The 19976-nt window shown below is 40.7% G+C and overlaps 1 protein-coding gene across 1 annotated transcript in view; it reads right to left on the reverse strand.

Moving 5' to 3' along the window:
- The window catches only part of KRT24 (keratin 24), a 43299-nt gene extending 23937 nt beyond the window's left edge, over positions 1 to 19362 (reverse strand). The window contains 2 exon segments of the mRNA XM_060081694.1: positions 11916 to 11970; positions 19266 to 19362. Of these exon segments, the coding sequence (XP_059937677.1) occupies positions 11916 to 11970; positions 19266 to 19362 (152 nt within the window).
- Between the last annotated feature and the right edge of the window lie 614 nt (positions 19363 to 19976).

Below are 19976 nucleotides of genomic sequence, written 5' to 3' on the forward strand. Positions count from 1 at the left end.
ACGGAAACTGAAGCCCGAAAGTTATGTTTTCCTTTATGTAATACAATTCGTTGGTACACGAAGCAGGATTAGAACCTGGGGTCTCTTGACTCTGCCCAAAGCTCATTTCATTACGTCAAAGTAAGCACAGGGCTGACACACTTTGCTCCAGGTGACCACCCTCGCTGAGGGTGTCCCTGACCACCCACTCACCTGGAAGAGATCCTAGCTGAGGATGTCACACCTGAAGAGATGAAGTTTATCTGAAGAACGTGGATCTTCTAGTTTTCAGGATTCCTTACACAGTGTTTTCTCCTTAAATTCTGCCCCTTTGGAGCAATTTAAAAATTATCACTGGATATTTTATATTTTGTATTAGTTTATTTCTTTGCGAAAGACAGAGCTTTTTTGTATGTGTGTTTGTATGTGTATGTGACAGGCAGATGTGGTAAAGCAAGTTTTAAAATGAAAATTGTAATCTTGATAATTTAAAAATTAAAATCCATTGTTCTCTCAGTACTGTCTATAAATATACCCCTTTTTACATCAAGCAGGTAAAAGGCCCTGATGGACCATGGCAGCCGCGTTCCTCTTCCCTTTCTGGAAAGCTTTCAGCCACTTCCTGCCTTAGACACTAGGTCAGGAGTGTTAACCGCCTTGCCGGGTGGTATCTCCTACCTGAGCAGGAACACCTTGGCCTTGCTGGGCACCACATTCCTGCAGGCGTGAGCATCACAGGCAGTAGGATCAGGAGCTATGCTTTCTCTGTTCTCTTTGTAGTCTTGCCATTTTGTCAACACATTCATTGGAATTAGGTCATTTTTTTCTCCTAAATGCTTCTGTTTTAGTTTGCTGATTTATTCAATTCAGTGCCTGAGCCTTATCATAAAGTAGGGAGAGTTATTATTCAGCTTTAAAAGGACTGATAAGATTCTCTCTCTCATTCTGAGTACCAGGGATGATGCTAAATCAACCCCTTCATCCTTTGGGGCCTCAGGCCCTGCTGGGGAAACTTGGGAGGGACTCCATAGACTCCATAACCTCTAAGCTCTCCTACGTGGCTCTCTTGACCCCCACTGTTGCTCCCTATGTGGCCCTGTGTTTTGTGACGTGCCCCCTCCTCTCTGGAGATATAAGTAATAAAAATCTTCTTTCAATGGTATTGGCCTCTCTGAATTGTCACTCAGGTGCACCGCTACATTAAATCCTGGGTAGACTTTTAATACAGTCCACAAGCTACCATTCTGTTTATTGTCTTTAAGGCACTTAGCAGCATCTGATGTCCTCTTGTTTGTTCACTTGCCTGTGCTCTGTGTCACTCCATTAGCGTGTAAGCTCTATGAAAGCAGGAGTGGGATTTGTCTGGATTCCCATAGATCCTTGGTCCCTAGGATTGCAGTGGGCACTTAATTGATGTGTACATTTTTTGGCCACATCAATGAATAACAGACACCAGGATTGCCTGTGCTCATACTGACCTATCTACATTCCTCTACAAAGATCAGAAAAAAAATGGAACTGAGTAAAATATGAAAGCACCAGTTATACATTCTCACTTAATATTTGTGAGCACTCTCCAAACAGCATGGTGATATACGTTTTAAAAGAACAAGTCAGAGATGTTTGCCGAGGTAATGACTATTAACATGTCAGTTTCAACATCGTCACCCTCCTTCCTCTTAGATTATTCCCATAACTGAATATAAATCCACCATTTGGGCAGTTTTTTTTTTTTTAATTTATTATTTATTTATTTATTTTGGCTGCATTGGGTTTTCGTTGCTGCGTGCGGGCTTTCTCTAGTTGTGGCGAGTGGGAGCTACTCTTCATTGCGGTGCACAGGCTTCTCATTGCGGTGGCTTCTCTTGTTGCAGAGCATGGCCTCTAGGTGCGTGGCCTTCAGTAGTTGTGGCATGTGGGCCCAGTAGTTGTGGCCTATGGGCTCTAGCGCACAGGCTCAGTAGTTGTGGCACACAGGCTTAATTGCTCCATGGCATGTGGGATCTTCCCGGACCAGGGCTCAAACCGGTGTCCCCTACACTGGCAGGCAGGTTCTTAACCACTGCACCACCAGGGAAGTCCCTGAGCAGTTTTATTGTCTCTGTAGGTCTATGTGGATATAACTTTAAGCCTAGGAAAGGACAGATGCTATTTTATAAGATTTGGTTTCCCCTTGAAGGAAGACCTTATCTGGTAAGACATCTGTGTAAACACCTGAAAATTCTCACAGCTGCTGTGAGTAAACTCTCCAGTGACCTAAGAATGAGGTGGTGGTGGCAGCAACAGTGACAGAAGGAAGATAGATACCTCATTAGGGAGCAGTGTTGGCATGCTGACCCCAGTGTATTTCCAGAGTGGAGGCTCTGAACATGTTCCCAGAATGTGGTCTTCTTTCTACAACATAATTATCATTAAATTTCAAGAATGCTTTCCAAATGAAGTAGTATTATTATTGAACAAGAGTTTTACTGCTGAGAAAATTCTTGGTTATTGTTATTGAATGAATGGGAAGGGTGGCACGGAAACCACCAAGTGGCGTAAAATCAAAAAGTATTTTCTATTTGGCAGGGAGTGTCTTTCTGTTCTCATTGATGGAGGAGGCTGCATTTCTGGGAACTCGTGATACTCTCTTCTGACTTTGATACCTCTGCACCCTCCCGGTTTCCTCTGACCCATTTTCCTAATTCAACACTATCTGCATCCTTCTCCCCTGCTCAGCACAGACCTCTGCTCTTCACTCTCTGGAGAATTCTTTATTCTCATCTGCATTCAGGGCCTCAGTGATCACCTCCCTCCTGTGGAATCTGAAACCCACCTCCTGCTCCCGTTCGTTTTCTTCCTTTAGGAAATGATTCGCTTGTCCTGACCTCAGTGCCCATGTTCCAAACTCATCTCACCATCTTCCATTCTATTGACATACTCTTTCACTTTGCTACTTCTCCCAACAGCATTGCTATCTTCTAGCCGTGTTTCCTTAAAATCTTGGCATCATTTTTGGCAACTGTTTAAAAAAGTTTTTTAATTGTAAAATATCTTATATGCAAAGGATTTAAAAATTATCTGCGTAAATACTACTAAATAACCAAGAGATCACTGAAGAAATCAAAGAGGAAATCAAAGAGTACCTAGAAACAAATGACAATGAAAACACAGTGACCCAAAACATATGGGATGCAGCAAAAGCAGTTATAAGAGGGAAGTTTATAGCAATACAATCCTACCTCAAGAAACAAGAAAAATCTCAAACAACCTAACCTTACACTTAAAGCAATTAGAGAAAGAAGAAGAAGAACAACAACCACAAAAAAAAAAACCCCAAAGTTAGTAGAAGGAAAGAAATCATAAAGATCAGATCAGAAATAAATGAAAAAGAAATGAAGGAAACAATAGCAAGGATCAATAAAACTAAAAGCTGGTTCTTTGAGAAGATAAACAAAATTGATAAAGCATTAGCCAAACTCATCAAGAAAAAAAGGAAGCAGACTAAAATCAATAGAATTAGAAATGAAAAGGAGAAATGAAAAGTTAACAATTGACACTGCAGAAATACAAAGGATCATAAGAGACTCCTGCAATCAGCTATATGCCGATAGAATGGACAACCTGGAAGAAATGGACAAATTCTTAGAACAGTACAACCTTCCAAGACTGAACCAGGAACAAATAGAAAACATGAACAGAATCATCACAAGCACTGAAATTGAAACTGTGATTAAAAATCTTCCAACAAACAAAAGCCCAGGGCCAGATGGCTTCATAGGTGAATTCTATCAAACATTTAGAGAACAGCTAACACCTATCCTTCTCAAACTCTTCCAAAATATAGCAGAAGGAGGAACACTCCCAAACTCATTCCACAAGGGCACTATCACCCTGATACCAAAAACCAGACAAAGATATCACAAAAAAAGAAAATTACAGGCCATATCACTGATGAACATAGATGCAAAAATCCTCAGCAAAATACTAGCAAACAGAATCCAACAACACATTATAAGGATCACACACCATGATCAAGTGGGGTTTACCCCAGGAATGCGAAGATTCTTCAACATATGCAAATCAATCAATGTGATACACCATATTAACAAATTGAAGAATAAAAACCATATGGTCATCTCAATAGATACAGAAAAAGCTTTCAACAAAATTCAACACCCATTTATGATAAAAAGTCTCCAGAAAGTGGGCAAGAGGAACCTACCTCAACATAATAAAGCCAAAAATGACAAACCCACAGCAAACATCATGCTCAATGGTGAAAAACTGAAAGCATTTCCTCTAAGGTCAGGAGCAAGACAAGGGTGCCCACTCTCACCACTGTCATTCAGCATAGTTTTGGAAGTTTCAGCCATGGCAGTCAGAGAAGAAAAAGAAATAAAATCAATCCAAATTGGAAAAGAAGAAGTAAAACTGGCACTGTTTGTAGATGACATGATACTATACACAGAAAATCCTAAGATTACCACCAGAAAACTACTAGAGCTAATCAACGAATTCAGTAAAGTCGCAGGATAGAAAATTTATACACAGAAATCTCTTTTATTCCTATACACTAACAATGAAAAATCAGAAAGAGAAATTAAGGAAACAATCCCATTTACCATCACAACAAAAAGAATAAAAAAACTAGGAATAAACCTATCTAAGGAGGCAAAAGACCTGTACTCAGAAAACTATAAAACACTGATGAAAGAAATCAAAGATAACATAAACAGATGGAGAGATATACCATGTTCCTGGATTGGAAGAATCAATATTGTGAAAATGACTATACTACCCAAAGCAATCTACAGGTTCAGTGCAATCCCTATCAAATTACCAGTGACATTTTTCACAGAACTAGAACAAGAAATTTTACAATTTGTATGGAAATACAAAAGACCCCGAATAGCCAAAGCAATCTTAAGGAAGAAAAACGGAGCTGGAGGAATCAAGCTCTGTGACTTCAAACTATACTGCAAAGCTACAGTAATCAAGACAGTATGGTACTGGCACAAAAACAGAAATCTAGATCAATGGTATAGGATAGAAAGCCCAGAGATAAACCCACGCACATATGGTCACCTTATCTTTGATAAAGGAGGCAGGAATGTACAGTGGAGAAAGGACAGCCTCTTCAATAAGTGGTGCTGGGAAAACTGGACAGGTACATGTAAAAGTATGAGATTAGATCACTCCCAGACCGGGGCATGAGCCTCTGTCCCCTGCATCAGCAGGAGGACTCTCAACCACTGTGCCACCAGGGAAGCCCACAAATGTATTTCTTATAGGAGTTTGGAGGTAAGGCCCTGGGTGAGGGGGGTGTGGGTGGGGTTTAGGCCCAGTGCGGTTGGAGGGGGTCTCCGAGGGGGTCCCCGAATGTAGGGGCGGGGCTTGGGCTCTGCACGGTAGGAGGGAGGCTCTGAGGGCAGAGAATTAGGCCTGGGAGCCCAACAGTGCCTAAGTGGACAGGGAAAGCACTGGCTGTGTTCCTTTCCTCTGTGCCCGCCCCGCCAAGGGTCTCCCCCAGGGTCTCCCCTGTCCCCGCAGGACCCCTAACTGTGGGTGGGTTCCGCTGGGTGTAGGAACTCCCCACCTCCCCCAGCCACCCCTCAGGAGTGCCGGTTCTGTAGGTCCAGCCTTTACTTTTGCTCCCCCTTCCCTCCCTCCCACTCCCTCAGGACCTGCGCGGCTGGAGGAGGCCTAGGTGTTTTTTTGACTTCTTCTTTGATTTCTTCAGTGTTCTCTTGGTTATTTAGTAACGTATTGTTTAGCCTCCATGTGTTTGTGTGTTTTACGCTTTTTTCCCTGTAATTGATTTCTAATCTCATAGCGTTGTCGTCGGAAAACATGCTTAATATGATTTCAATTTTCTTAAATTTACTGAGGCTTGGTTTGTGACCCAAGATATGATCTATCCTGGAGAATGCTCTGTGTGTACTTGAGAAGAAAGTGTAATCTGCTGTTTTTGGATGGAATGTCCTTTAAATATCAATTAAATCTATCTGGTCTATTCTGTCATTTAAAGCTTGTGTTTCCTTATTAATTTTCTGTCTGGATGATCTGTCCATTGGTGTAAGTGAGGTGTTAAAGTCCCCCACTATTGTTGTGTTACTGTCGATTTCCTCTTTTATAGCTGTTAGCAGTTGCCTTATGTATTGAGGTGCTCCTATGTTGGGTGCCTATATATTTATAATTGTTATATCTTCTTCTTGGATTGATCCCTTGATCATTATGTAGTGTCCTTCCTTGTCTCTTGTAACAATCTTTATTTTAAAGTCTATTTTATCTGATATGAGTATTGCTACTCCAGCTTTCTTTTGATTTCCATTTGCATGGAAAATCTTTTTCCATCCCCTCACTTTCAGTCTGTATGTGTCCCTACATCTGAAGTGGGTCTCTTGTAGACAGCATATATATGGGTCTTGTTATTGTATCCATTCAGCCAGTCTATGTCTTTTGTTTGGAGCATTTAATCCATTCCCATTTAAGGTAATTATCGATATGTGTGTTCCTATTACCATTTTCTTAATTGTTACAGGGGTTTTTTTTGTACACCCTTTTCTTCTCTTGTGTTTCCCACTTAGAGAAGTTCCTTTAGCATTTGTTGTAGAGCTGGTTTGGTGGTGCTGAATTCTTTTAGCTTTTGCTTGTCTGTAAAGCTTTTGATTTCTCCATCAAATCTGAATAAGATCCTTGCCGGGTAGAGTAATCTTGGTTGTAATTTCTTCCCTTTCATCACTTTAAATATGTCATGCCACTCCCTTCTGGCTTGTAGAGTTTCTGCTGAGAAATCAGCTGTTAACCTTATGGGAGTTCCCTTGTATGTTATTTGTCATTTTTCCCTTTTTGCTTTCAATAATTTTTCTTTGCCTTTAATTTTTGTCAGTTTGATGACTATGTGTCTTGGCATGTTTCTCCTTGGGTTTATCCTGCCTGGGACTCTCTGTGCTTCCTGGACTTGGGTGGCTATTTCCTTTCCCATATTAGGGAAGTTTTCGACTATAATCTCTTCAAATATTTTCTCGGGTCCTTTCTCTCTCTCTTCTCCCTCTGGAACCCCTTTAATGCAAATGTTGTTGCATTTAATGTTGTCCCAGAGGTCTCTTAGGCTGTCTTCATTTCTTTTCATTCTTTTTTCCTTATTCTGCTCCACAGCAGTGAATTCCACCATTCTGTCTTCCAGGTCACTTATCCGTTTTTCTGCCTCAGTCATTCTGCTATTGATTCTTCTAGTGTATTTTTCTTTTCAGTTATTGTTTTGTTCATCTCTGTTTGTTTGTTCTTTAATCCTTCTAGGTGTTTGATGTTTAATTCTTCTAGGTCTTTGTTAAACATTTCTTCCATCTCGATCTTTGCCTCCATTCTTTTTCTGAGGTCCTGGATCATCTTCACTATCATTATTCTGAATTCTTTTTCAGGAAGTTTGCCTATCTCCACTTCATTTAGTTGTTTTTCTGGGGTTTTATCTTGTTCCTTCATCTGGTACATAGTCCTCTGCCTGTTCATTTTGTCTCTCTTTCTGTGAATGTGGTTTTCCTTCCACAGGCTGCAGGATTATAGTTCTTTTTGCTTCTGCTGTCTGCCTTCTGGTGGATGAGGCTATCTAAGAGGCTTGTGCAAGTTTCCTGATGGGAGGGACTGGTGGTAGGTAGAGCTGGGTGTTGCTCTAGTAGGTAGAGCTCAGTAAAACTCTAATCTGCTTGTCTACTGATGGGTGGAACTGGGTTCCCTCCCTGTTGGTTGTTTGGCCTGAGGCGACCCAGCACTGCAGCTTACCTGGCTGTTTGGTGGGGCCAATGGCAGACTTCAGCAGGGCTCACTCCAAGGAGAACTTCCTAGAACTTCCACTGCCAGTGTCTCCATCCCCACGGTGAGCCACAGCCCCCGCCGCCTCTGCAGGAGACCCTCCAACACCAGCAGGTAGGTCTGGTTCAGTATCCTATGGGGTCACTGCTCCTTCCCCTGGGTCCCAATGCACACACTGCCTTGTGTGTGCCCTCCAAGAGTGGAGTCTCTGTTTCCTCCAGTCCTGTCGAAGTCCTGCAATCAAATCCCACTAGCCTTCAATGTCTGATTCTCTAGGAATTCTTCCTCCCGTTGCTAAACCCTCAGGTTGGGAAACCTGACATGGGGCTCAGAACCTTCACTCTACTGGGTGAACTTCTGTGGTATCTGTTCTCCAGTTTGTGAGTCACCCACCCAGCAGTTATGGGATTTGATTTTATTGTGATTGTGCCCCTCCTACCGTCTCATTTTGGATTCTCCTTTGTCTTTGGTTGTGGGATATCTTTTTTGGTGAGTTCCAGTGTCTTTCTGTCAAGGGTTATTCAGCAGTTAGTTGTGATTCTGGCGCTCTTGCAAGAGGGAGTGAGTACACGTCCTTCTACTCTGCCATCTTGAACCAATCTCAGCAAGTGGGTATTGAGTGCTGACCCTACAAAGCCATTTGACCTCCAGATCCACTTTCCAACTTTCTCCATCCTGCTCTCCGCTCCAGGAGGATAGCTGCTCTCTGTCCTTCATTATCTTTGCCCAGAGGGGACCTAATCAGGAAACTGGAGGGAGGTAAGAGGATGAGTTTTGGGTGTTTATTCCCCTGGCATCTCCTACATGTTGTCTGTGGCCTTTCATAAAATGCACAGCTCCTCTCAAGGTGGCCCTCTTTATATAACTTTCTCTTTCTAACTCACCTCCCTTCATCCCTCTGCACTTAGGGGTCATAAGCTCCTCCCAGTGCTTTCCCTACATCATGCCCACACTTTTGCAAATAGTCCTTTTATTAAACTCTTTTAGATTTCCCCTAATTCTAGTGTGTAAGCTGTTCCCTGCTCAGACTCTGCAGTATGGTAGGACTTGTATAAAGTTTTTGTCCTCCAGGAAGTTAATAGGAAAATGAATAATTGCAATGCCATGGTTAATAAATACTTATCAAGGTGTAAGCTCTTTGAAGGTAGAGACCCCATATTATTCATGTTTCTTTCTTGATACTTAGCATCGTGCTAGGTGTAAGCAGGTGCTTACCAGTGTGGAGGTAAAAGTGGACGTATGTATAATGGGTGGGAGAGTGGAGATGGAATTGAGCAACTGTTCCAGGATGCTCCAGGTAGCCTTCACAGTGTAGCTACTCATGGCAGTCATAACAGACTGTTTGCCTTAAACAAAGGAATTTACTAGAAGAATATCAATGGCTTCTAGAATCAAAGGAAGCCAGGAGGACGGGTCTGGAAGAACTTGGGTGCTCTGTATGGCTAGTTTTCCGAAACCACAACAAAAGTCACGCATTTCATATGAGTGGGGCATCCTCATGAACAGCCCTTGGCTTTGGTTTCTTTAAGGTGTATTGACACAGGTTTCTGGATACATGTTGTATTCACTCTATGGAAACTTTCTGGGCTTCTTTCTTCCAATCTTCCTCTCAGAAAGCCTGCTCACTGCTGCAGTTAAGGTAAGAAGAAAGAAGATCTCAGGTGTGATCAGGCAATAGAATAAGAGGAGATCTAATCCTCCATGACACCCTATGTCTTGGGACTACAGAAACCAGCTCACCTCTCTCTTCCTGGCCTCTTCACTAAATGAAAGGCAGGGTAATGAAGGCAGTAGGTGAGAACCATAGTTAGGTTACAAGGGTCAACAGGAGTTAAGGAACAATGGCAGATGAGTTAAGTAACAATGGCAGATGAGTTCTTCCCCTGAAGAGCCAAGCATGCGTGCAGCGGTGGGGCTGCTTTTGCTGAGTGTGAGAGAGGATGTTTCCCCATCTCTGGGGAGGAATAGAAGGAGCAGAACCTACTGAAGTTTCCATCATTGAATCTGGACCTTCGTTTTGCTGCCCTCTTCCTCTCCCACCGCCCTTAGTAACCCTGTGCTCTGAAGTTGCTCCCCAGTACCCTAGAGCTGCATCCCAGTTGAGTTAGTCCTCCCTTGATAGGTTCCATTTTCCTAACTTCTTCCCTTCTGAAACTTTTCAGCTTGTGTGGGAACAGGTGTTAAGAAGATAACTACCTGGTTAGTCTAATTCAGTCTAAGGTGTTACTTACCAACAAAGGTGGGTAGGGGTGGAGAAGTAGTCACCAAAGCTATTTACATTAAAAATGTACCTTTGATCTAAGTGAAAGTTCAGGCAGTGTGATGATGAAAATTTTGGAGAAAAGACTTTTCTGTATTCTTTCAATAAATACAATTTGACTCTTAGATCAGCTGAATTAGGAAAGAGGGTAACAAGGTTTTTTGTTTGTTTTGGTCTGTAGGTCTTTTTTCATCACCTGGAAAGAAGTGCCCTGGCTCCGATTTCCCCACTTTTGTGCATTGACCATGTTTTATATACCAGAAATTTTACATGGCTCCTGAAGATGCAAAGATAGGTAAGATGTGGTCTTTGCTCTAAAGGAAGCCATATCTTGGGGGCAGAGGGTAGGGGGTAATACAAAAATAATTGCAAAATAGGATGAAAAGTTTAATAATACAGATTTATATAAAACATATGAAGCACCCAAAAAAGAGAAACCAGCCTCTGGAGGACTTAGGGAAATTCATTTGAATGGTGTCTTAAAAAAATGAGTGGGGAAAAAATTTTTCTAGGCAGAGGGACCAGCACATATAAAGGAGGTGTAAACATGAATGACATGTTTGAACAACTGTGAAAAGTTTGCTTTGGCTAGGGCATAAAATTTGTATGCGTGAGTGCCAAGAGATAAGCCTGGAAAAATAAGTTGGAGGCAGATGGGGAAGGATCTTTAATGTCATTCTAAGGAATTTGGACTTGGTCCCATAGTCAGGGGGTGGACCATTGAAGGTTGCGAAGCAGCGGATGAACATGCTCTTAATTTTTAGAAAGATAACATTATTGGCAGTGTACTATATGGACGTGAGGAAAACTGGAGGCAGGGATATGAGAAAGGAGAATTTGCAAGGGTCTGTGGGGAGTGTAAGAAACAATGACAACTTCAAGAAAGTTGCAGTGGGGTGGTAAGAAGGGGAAGTTAGAAGATAGAAATGGGGGCATTTGACTATTGACTAGTTACAGGTTGATGAAGGAGAGGGAGGAAACATTAAATGACAAGAGGTCTCCAGTTTTGGACTGTGGGGAGTGCCATTAACTAATATGGGAAAGCAAAGGAGGAGCAGGTTTTGTAGGAAAGATAATGTGTCCAGGATAACAAAGATTAGGGATGAAGCACCTGTCAACACCCAGGTATAGATATTCCATAGGTATTTGCAATGTGAGTTCTGGGATTCAGAAACTGTGGCTAGATTTGGAAGTTTTAGTGACAAAGAGCAACCGAGGAATGGGATGAGATTTCCCAGGGAGAATAGAGATGAGGACCAAGAATAAAACCTTGAGGAACTGTAACACTTAAGGAGAAACAAAAGAGATTGAAAGGTAACAAAGAAAAACAGAGAAAACCAAGAGACAGAAGTTTCAAGAAAGCCAAGGAGAGGAAGAGGAGAATTTCAAGAAGATGGAGTGGTCAACATGTCAAAGATATCGATGGTTCAGAGATGTCAAGTAGGACGAGGGCTTTCCATATGGCTGTTACGGCTTCTGGAAAGACCATTATAAGTACTGGAGAGTGAGTGATCTCAAAGCTACCAACTAAAATACACACAGATTCTCATTGTTTATAGTTTGTGAATTATATAACATGACATGAACTTGCACAGATTAAAGGAAAATTTTAATTTCCTTTAAAGGAAATGGATATAAGAATTTAGGAGAGAGCTTAAGGCTTAGGGATCATCAATATTGAGGTGATAGTCAAAGTCTTGAAAACAACTGCATTTTTAATGTAGAGAAGAGCAGAAGTTTAAGAGTGGAAGTTGAGGAAACCCTCAGAATTAGGCTTAGCACAGAGGAAAAGCAAGTACTTGGTAAAGGGAGTGAATAGGAGTCATCTGGAAGGCTGGAAAAGCCTTAGGGGATCACAGCACGGATTGAAGCATGGGTGACTCACCTGGTGGAGTCTACAGAACCTCCTAGAAGTTCTTCCAGGTCTTGAGTTTCAAATTCTGTGGAGAGATCAAGGAGAATGAGGTCTAGAAAAATGTCCATGATATTGGCCACAAGATCCTTGAAGATCTGAAAGCAAGAATTTTCTGGACAGTTTAGGCCCAGAAACCAAACCATCTGTCACTAGGGAAGGAGAGGATGGTGACAGAATGACGCCATCTGTGTCTTGTATTGCTACAGCATCCTGCGTGGGCGTAAAAAACAAAAGGATGGTGAAGAGGGAAGCAAGGGTGGAGTGAATACAAGATTGCTGGATGTAGAATGCACTTGGAAACAGAAGCAAGTAGAATTTTGGAGCTCCTTAGAGCTTCTGGGAAACAAACAAACAAACAAACAAACAAACAAAAGGAGAACACTTAGGGAGCCAAGAAGTGAGATAGCTGTTAGATACCTGGAAAGAAAGAGTAATCAGAAATAATAGTGATCCAAGAGAGAGTGAAGCCTCAGTGATGTAGGAAACCACCTGTTGGATGACTAATTTAACCTTTATCATAGGGGACTTTTCATAAAGGACAGATATGTGGTATCATTTAAAAATGACTGAAAAAAAATCTGTATTTTTTAGAAGAGTCATTGTGGTGAATGGGCATTGAGCTTGGAAGGTGTGTATCATTCTCCCTTGTACTTTTAGAATGATAGACTTCATTTCCATGTACCATGAACTCAGGGGCTGCCCTCTGTTACTTGAAAGAGGTGGTTACAGCTATAAATATGGAAGTGACATTGAGGTATCCCCATGAACTTGGGAGAAAAGGAAAATATAGTTGCCTTTCTAACTGAACTAATAAAACCAAAATATAATCTATCTCCCGGAGTCAACGCCTGGGTAAGGAGTGTGGTCATCAGGGAATATCAAAAGGGGAATTCAGAGAAGGTGGCTTTGGCTTCATCTTAGGCAGAGAGATGCTAAATTTGGGCACATGGACAATCCAGCCACTAGAGAGGAATTGCCTAGTGTGGGGCAAAGATGTTTCGCCTGGCCTCAGTAAGATCTGGAGGAAGTGTTCCTCAAACCTCTGCTTGAATCTGTATTTATGCAGCAACTTTATGAACCCTAATTCATCCTACAAAGTAAGCCTTTAGCAGGAAAGTGAGTGATCAGGAAAGAACATCTTTCTGATGTTTATCTGGAACATCTGGAAAGAAATGTCCCTTATTGTCAATTAATAAACTGGAATTCTAATCTATACATTAGTATTGTATGAATACAATCATTGTCAGTCTGTCATCAACTGCCAAGTCACCTTTGGGTATACTGGTAAAGTCAAGTTTCTGGACATGAAAGGCTGAGAGGAACCGATGCTAGGCTGTAGAAAGTTTTTCAAAGTCATTCTAACCTGTGTTTTTAAAAAACCCTCTTGATAATCAGTCTTGTGGGCAGCCTTCTGTCTGCCTCATGTATTCCCATATCCTCCATTAGGAATACTATCAGTAAGCATTACTTTCAACAGTTAGTTGGTAAAGAATATAGAGCTTGTATAGGCTCAAGAACTGATGATGAAAACTAGTTTTAGGAAATGTGTAGATTAGAGATGACAAGCACAAAGCATGCTTGCTACCACTCTACTGTCCTGTGTTCGTGGCAGACATTACTAACTGGTAGTGACACTCTGTGCTGCTGAACCTAGACTGACTCTAGGACTTTTCCTAATGACATTAATGCAGGAAGTCACAACTGGTGGCCGAGATTGGATCCTTGTGAGGTAAAACTCTGCCCTGTCTTGTTTAGATGGGTTGTTAGGGATTCTGGCCATCAAAATTACAGAAGTCAGCTGGAAAGGACCTAAAGGATGGTTTATCTTTTGAGTTTTTGAGCTGCTCTAATTACTAAAAAGTTTGTCTTTATATTGAACTGAAATCTGCCACACAGTGTAGCAGGGTAACTGAGGACATGGGAAAAGACGTGACCCAAGAATCGGCTCACCTAACGAGCTGGGTGCGTGAGAATGTTTCAGGACTGCAAGCAGTACTGATTGCTCTGGGCACTGACCCACGCATGTCCTTGGTATAATCGGGAACATAAGGAAATAAGGAGGTGCATTGATTAGATGTTCAAGGCCGACACAGCCTGCGCTAAATAGGACCCTTGGTATTAGATAAAGTTATAAGTAAAGTACATCCAGCTCCTGAAATGTGCTTTTAATTACAAAAAGTGTAATAGATGTAAGATAAAGCCTAAATAAGTACGCCATAGTGGACTGAGGGTTTTGCTGTTTTGCCTGAGCGAGCAACAGCCCTCTACCACTGTGCTTTAACGCATACATCTCATGTGTTGGACTCATTTTCGTCCCTGACTGAACAACTACAACACACAATATAGCTTGCATTTTGCCACATGGAACTTAGCTTTGGAGTCTTTTAGATATTTGAAGAGGGATACTTTGTCCTTCTAAATCTTTTATTTTCTAAGCAAAAGGGTCACCAGTTTATTCAGTTGTTCCTTAGATGACACTTCTGTTATCACCTAGGTTGCCATAACTTGGATCACTTCCAAATTTGCAGGATTTATCTGGCCTCTTTTTTTTTTTCTGTCTCTAGTATTAGTTCAAGGAATATATATATATATATATATATATATATATATATATATATATATATATATATATATACACACTCATTTAAGCAATGCATGCTAACTGTGTTTTATTCCACTGCATCACTCTCCAGCATAATATTACTTCTGGAGATATAATGCAGTACAGAATTTCTTGTTTTCCTATTAAATCTATAGAAATTATTTAAACTTAATAACTAATCATTAGTAACACAATTCTCCTCTTGGTTTCAGGGCTTGCTTTCAGAATGGCTCAGGTGCCTTGAACATATTTTAATAGAAACTTGTTTTACTCACTTTTTGGGTTCACCCTCTTTTCTTGGGTGTGGGACCAAAGGCTTGTCCCTCAGATATTTTTGATTGCGGTGTTGCTTAACTGGTTGGTTCCTAAGCTATAATTATCTTCCTCCTTCAATTAAAATTACATTTTTATATTACAACATGAGCTATTGCAAAATCGAATAATACACATTGGATCTTTATTTCCCTCTAAGCAACTTTCCCTGACAATAGATACTTTTTTCTTCTGGATTGTTAGGTGCTGAGGAGAACATTCCTCCTGATAAAGGTCGATCAGTGGGCACTTGGCAGTATTGCTCTTTTCTGTTTTCCTGTGTCCTCACTTGCTATTATATAGAGATTAAAATACACTATATTGTTATTTCCAGCTTAGAGAATTTCAAGAGACTCATGAACTAGAACCATACTGATATGACAGCATAACTGGTGCCAATGAAATATTGAATCAACATATGCTTTTATTTTAAACTGTGCCAAATGATGGGCTTGATTAATTGTTTTAACTGGATTTTATCTAATACTTTCCCACGAAATTTTCAATCTTTTTTTTTTTTTTCACTATATTTTTTTATTTTTTTTATTTTACAAATTTAATCAGTTATACATATACATATGTTCCCATATCCCCTCCCTTTTGCGTCTCCCACCCCTCCAGGCGGTCACAAAGAACCGAGCTGATCTCCCTGTGCTATGCGGCTGCTTCCCACTAGCTATCTACCTTACGTTTGGTAATGTATATATGTCCATGCCGCTCTTTCACTTTGTCACAGCTTACCCTTCCCCCTCCCCATATCCTCAAGTCCATGCTCTAGTAGGTCTGTGTCTTTATTCCTGTCTTACCCCTAGGTTCTTGATGACATTTTTTTCTTAAATTCCATATATATGTGTCAGCATACAGTATTTGTCTTTCTCTTTCTGACTTACTTCACTCTGTATGACAGACTCTAGGTCCATCCACCTCATTACAAATAGCTCAATTTCATTTCTTTTTATGGCTGAGTAATATTCCATTGTATATATGTGCCACATCTTCTTTATCCATTCATCCGATGATGGACACTTAGGTTGTTTCCATCTCCGGGCTATTGTAAATAGGGCTGCTATGAACATTTTGGTACATGTCTCTCTCTGAATTATGGTTTTCTCAGGGTATATGCCCAGCAGTGGGATTGCTGGGTCATATGGTAGTTCTATTTGTAGTTTTTTAAGGAACCTCCATACCGTTCTCCATAGTGGCTGTACCAATTCACATTCCCACCAGCAGTGCAAGAGTGTTCCCTTTTTTCCACACCCTCTCCAGCATTTATTGTTTCTAGATTTTTTGATGATGGCCATTCTGACTGGTGTGAGATGATATCTCATTGTAGTTTTGATTTGCATTTCTCTAATGAGTAAAGATGTTGAGCATCCTTTCATGTGTTTGTTGGCTGTCTGTATATCTTCTGTGGAGAAATGTCTATTTAGGTCTTCTGCCCATTTTTGGATTGGGTTGTTTGTTTTTTTGCTATTGAGCTGCATGAGCTGCTTATAAATTTTGGAGATTAATCCTTTGTCAGTTGCTTCATTTGCAAATATTTTCTCCCATTCTGAGGGTTGTCTTTTGGTCTTGTTTATGGTTTCCTTTGCTGTGCAAAAGCTTTGAAGTTTCATTAGGTCCCATGTGTTTATTTTTGTCTTTATTTCCATTTCTCTAGGAGATGGGTCAAAAAGGATCTTGCTGTGATTTATGTCATAGAGTGTTCTGCCTATGTTTTCCTCTAGGAGTTTGATAGTGTCTGGCCTTACATTTAGGTCTTTAATCCATTTTGAGCTAATTTTTGTGTATGGTGTTAGGGAGTGATCTAATCTCATACTTTTACATGTCCCTGTCCAGTTTTCCCAGCACCACTTATTGAAGAGACTGTCCTTTCTCCACTGTACATTCCTGCCTCCTTTATCTTCAATCATTTTGACAATGTGTAAACTGAGTGTGATGTTTCTAAGCAGCACTTCAACCAACATGTATTTGGCATACCTACATTCTGCCAGGCCCTGCATTAGTGCTGGGAATTTATTCCTGGTTGGCCAAAAATACATGGTCCAGACTTTGAAGAGGAATCAGGCACATCAACTCATCTAAAAATAAAGTTCAGACCACCATGGTCAAAGAGCATAGGGTTCTCAGAAGAAGACCTCTTAGTCTTGTGGGAAAGCATCCCAGGGGAGTTGCCCTTTGCTCCTGTTTCTGCCTACCCACTTCCACTTAGCACCACACATGGAGATTTTATGTACTCATCTAGGCTCTGCTCAAATGCTTCTTCCACCAAAAGAGTGGCCCTTGTCCTCATGCCCCAGCCCTGTGTATTCTCTCCCTTTTCCAACCTTCTCTGGTCCCTCATCTGCACTTTCTCTCATAGGCACGTCTCTTTATACCTCAAGGTGAGTTTATTTGCATATATGTGTATGTTTGCTCACTGTTGCTTCCGTAATGCCCAATAAATATTAGTTTGATTGAAAGAAAAGTCTATTTTAGATAGAACACCTTGGTTAAATAAGGGGGAACAAGTTCTATTTTGGTCTAGATTGCCAGGAGTATTAAGATTTTAGACTTAATTTTTTTTTTCATGGAAAGCTAATCTTCTATCAGTTCGTTCAAGAGAACTGCTTTGTATCCATAGTTAGTTGATTGCCTGTGCACAAACCACACTCTAATGATGAATACAAGGATTCTGAGGTTGCTTCTACAAATAAACATTAACGGACACATCTTTTTCCTTATAAAGACTTGACAGAAATCAAGTTACTCTATTTTGTGAAAACAGCTCCTAGTACTCTTTAGATGGATGGGAAAAAGTCCTCAGTTTAATTTGCTTAAGAAAAAGTCATGTATTAAATGACTGCTTATTGAAACTGAAGATCACTTTCTACTGAGTCATCAGCAATAGTGTACTGAGCAATACGATTTGTATCAGTATGTCTTGTGAAATTGCCAAGTCAGGAGTTGTATATATATTTTTTAAACTTTAATAACTTTATTGAGATATAATTCACATACCATAAAACTCACCCATTTAAAGTGTACAATTCAATAGTTTTTAGTACATTCACAGAGTTGTGTGGGCTGGTTTATTTTATTTTAAAAAAGGAGTTATATATTTTAGAGAAAAAATTCTTGTCTCCGTTGAGTGTCAAGTATCTTAAAAGTTTTCTGAAAATATTAATAGAATCCAATGAATTTCTCAGTAAAATGCAAACAACTTCTTAATGGTGTTTTAGTCCCTGACAGCATAATTCCTTTATTAATATTTAAGGAGAATTCAGTAAGTGAGATTCATTTCCATGTGACTCATACATTTGAAAAAATAACCAAAATGAATAGATTCAAATTAAATATAGTCAGAGCATCCTCTTAATGTCTCCTATGTGATGGCAACTGCTTAGCCTCTGTGCATTGATGGCCGTGTGTTTGCATTTTGTAAGTTTTATATATTTACTCTGAATTTTGCAATCTATTGCATGTGTGTAAAGCATTGCATTTACTCAGGATTTTGCTATAAGTTATACTATGCTTGTCAAAGGAAAAAAACCCCTAAGATTATGAATGATAATCCCCTAGAGCCCTGAGGCTTTCCTCAACCTGTTTTCTATGCCCTATATTTACTTGTTGAATGAATGAATAAATAAATGGATGGATTTAGGAGACATGGAGCTTGACCTAGTTGAAAAGCTACAATTGAAGGATTTTTAGACCAACACTGATGGTGGAATAACTTTACTTGGATTGTTTAGCTAAAGTTCAGTTTGAGATACATAGGTTTGTTGAAATAGTGCTTTCTTATTTCATGATTTTTCTCACCAAATCAAAGATAACTTAAATGACCCAAAACATCCTAAACGGAGATAAGTTATCATGATGATATAAGATGTCTGGATATATATGTATATAGCAAGTGTTTTATAATGCACATTACACATTTTTGGGATGTAGTTATTTGTTTTTTTTTTTTTTTTTTTTTTTTTTTTTTTTTTTGCGGTACGCGGGCCTCTCACTGCTGTGGCCTCTCCCGCTGCAGAGCACAGGCTCCGGACGCGCAGGCTCAGCAGCCATGGCTCACGGGCCCAGCCGCTCTGGGGCATGTGGGATCTTCCTAGACCAGGGCACGAACCCGTGTCCCCTGCATCAGCAGGCGGACTCTCAACCACTGTGCCACCAGGGAAGCCCCCTGGGATGTAGTTTTATATGATTAAGTTTTCAGGGTGCCAATATGTTGGAAAATGCAGCTAATCAACAAACCATTGTGTAACCTGCTGCTTTAGCTTTGTATCATGGGAATTACAATATTATATTGTCCTTTAACTCCTCAGAAATCACCTCTTCTGTTTGCTGTGTATCCTGGAGATGATAGATAATGCCAATAATGACGAAATGTTCACTGGGTTCTCCTCCCTGCTGAGACCTACCTTCCCCTAGAGCGATTCTCATCTTCCCACTGGTTAACATGCGGGTCTCCTTGCACTTTCCGTCTCTACAAGCTGTAAAAACATCTGCCAGAGTCATGTAGGAGAGGGAGAGATTCCACTGAAGGCTTCAGTGGGGAATTGAGTCAAACTCTCCCACCTTCACATCACCCCTTGGAGGACTTTTCCTTACCCTCAGCCTCTGCCTCCTGAGACAGGAAAACTAAATGTCATTGTTTTGCTTGATCTCTAACACCACTGTCCAATGAATTCTGTATTACATAAAATTCTGGATCTAATTCTGCAGTGTTTGCTCCAGGATTATCTTTTGATTAGATGCTGATTGTATGTGTTTGTTTTTTTTTAAATAATGATGAAAATTTATCTTATTTTTTATCAGCCTACTCAGTCACTTATTAGGTAAGAGAGGGGGCTTCCCTGGTGGCCCAATGGTTGAGAGTCCGCCTGCCGATGCAAGGGACACGGGTTCGTGCCCCGGGCCGGGAAGATCCCACACGCCGCGGAGCGGCTGGGCCCATGAGCCATGGCCGCTGAGCCTGCGCGTCCGGAGCCTGTGCTCCGCAACGGGAGAGGCCACAGCGGTGAGAGGTTCGCGTACCGCAAAAAAAAAAAAAAAAAAAAAAAAAGGTAAGAGAGGGAAGTTTGACATCAAAATTGCTCTGTCATCCAGAACCAGCACATAAGCCTGTTTAA

This window comes from Mesoplodon densirostris, chromosome 18 (assembly GCF_025265405.1).
Source record: "Mesoplodon densirostris isolate mMesDen1 chromosome 18, mMesDen1 primary haplotype, whole genome shotgun sequence".
NCBI classification, from domain to species: domain Eukaryota; kingdom Metazoa; phylum Chordata; class Mammalia; order Artiodactyla; family Ziphiidae; genus Mesoplodon; species Mesoplodon densirostris.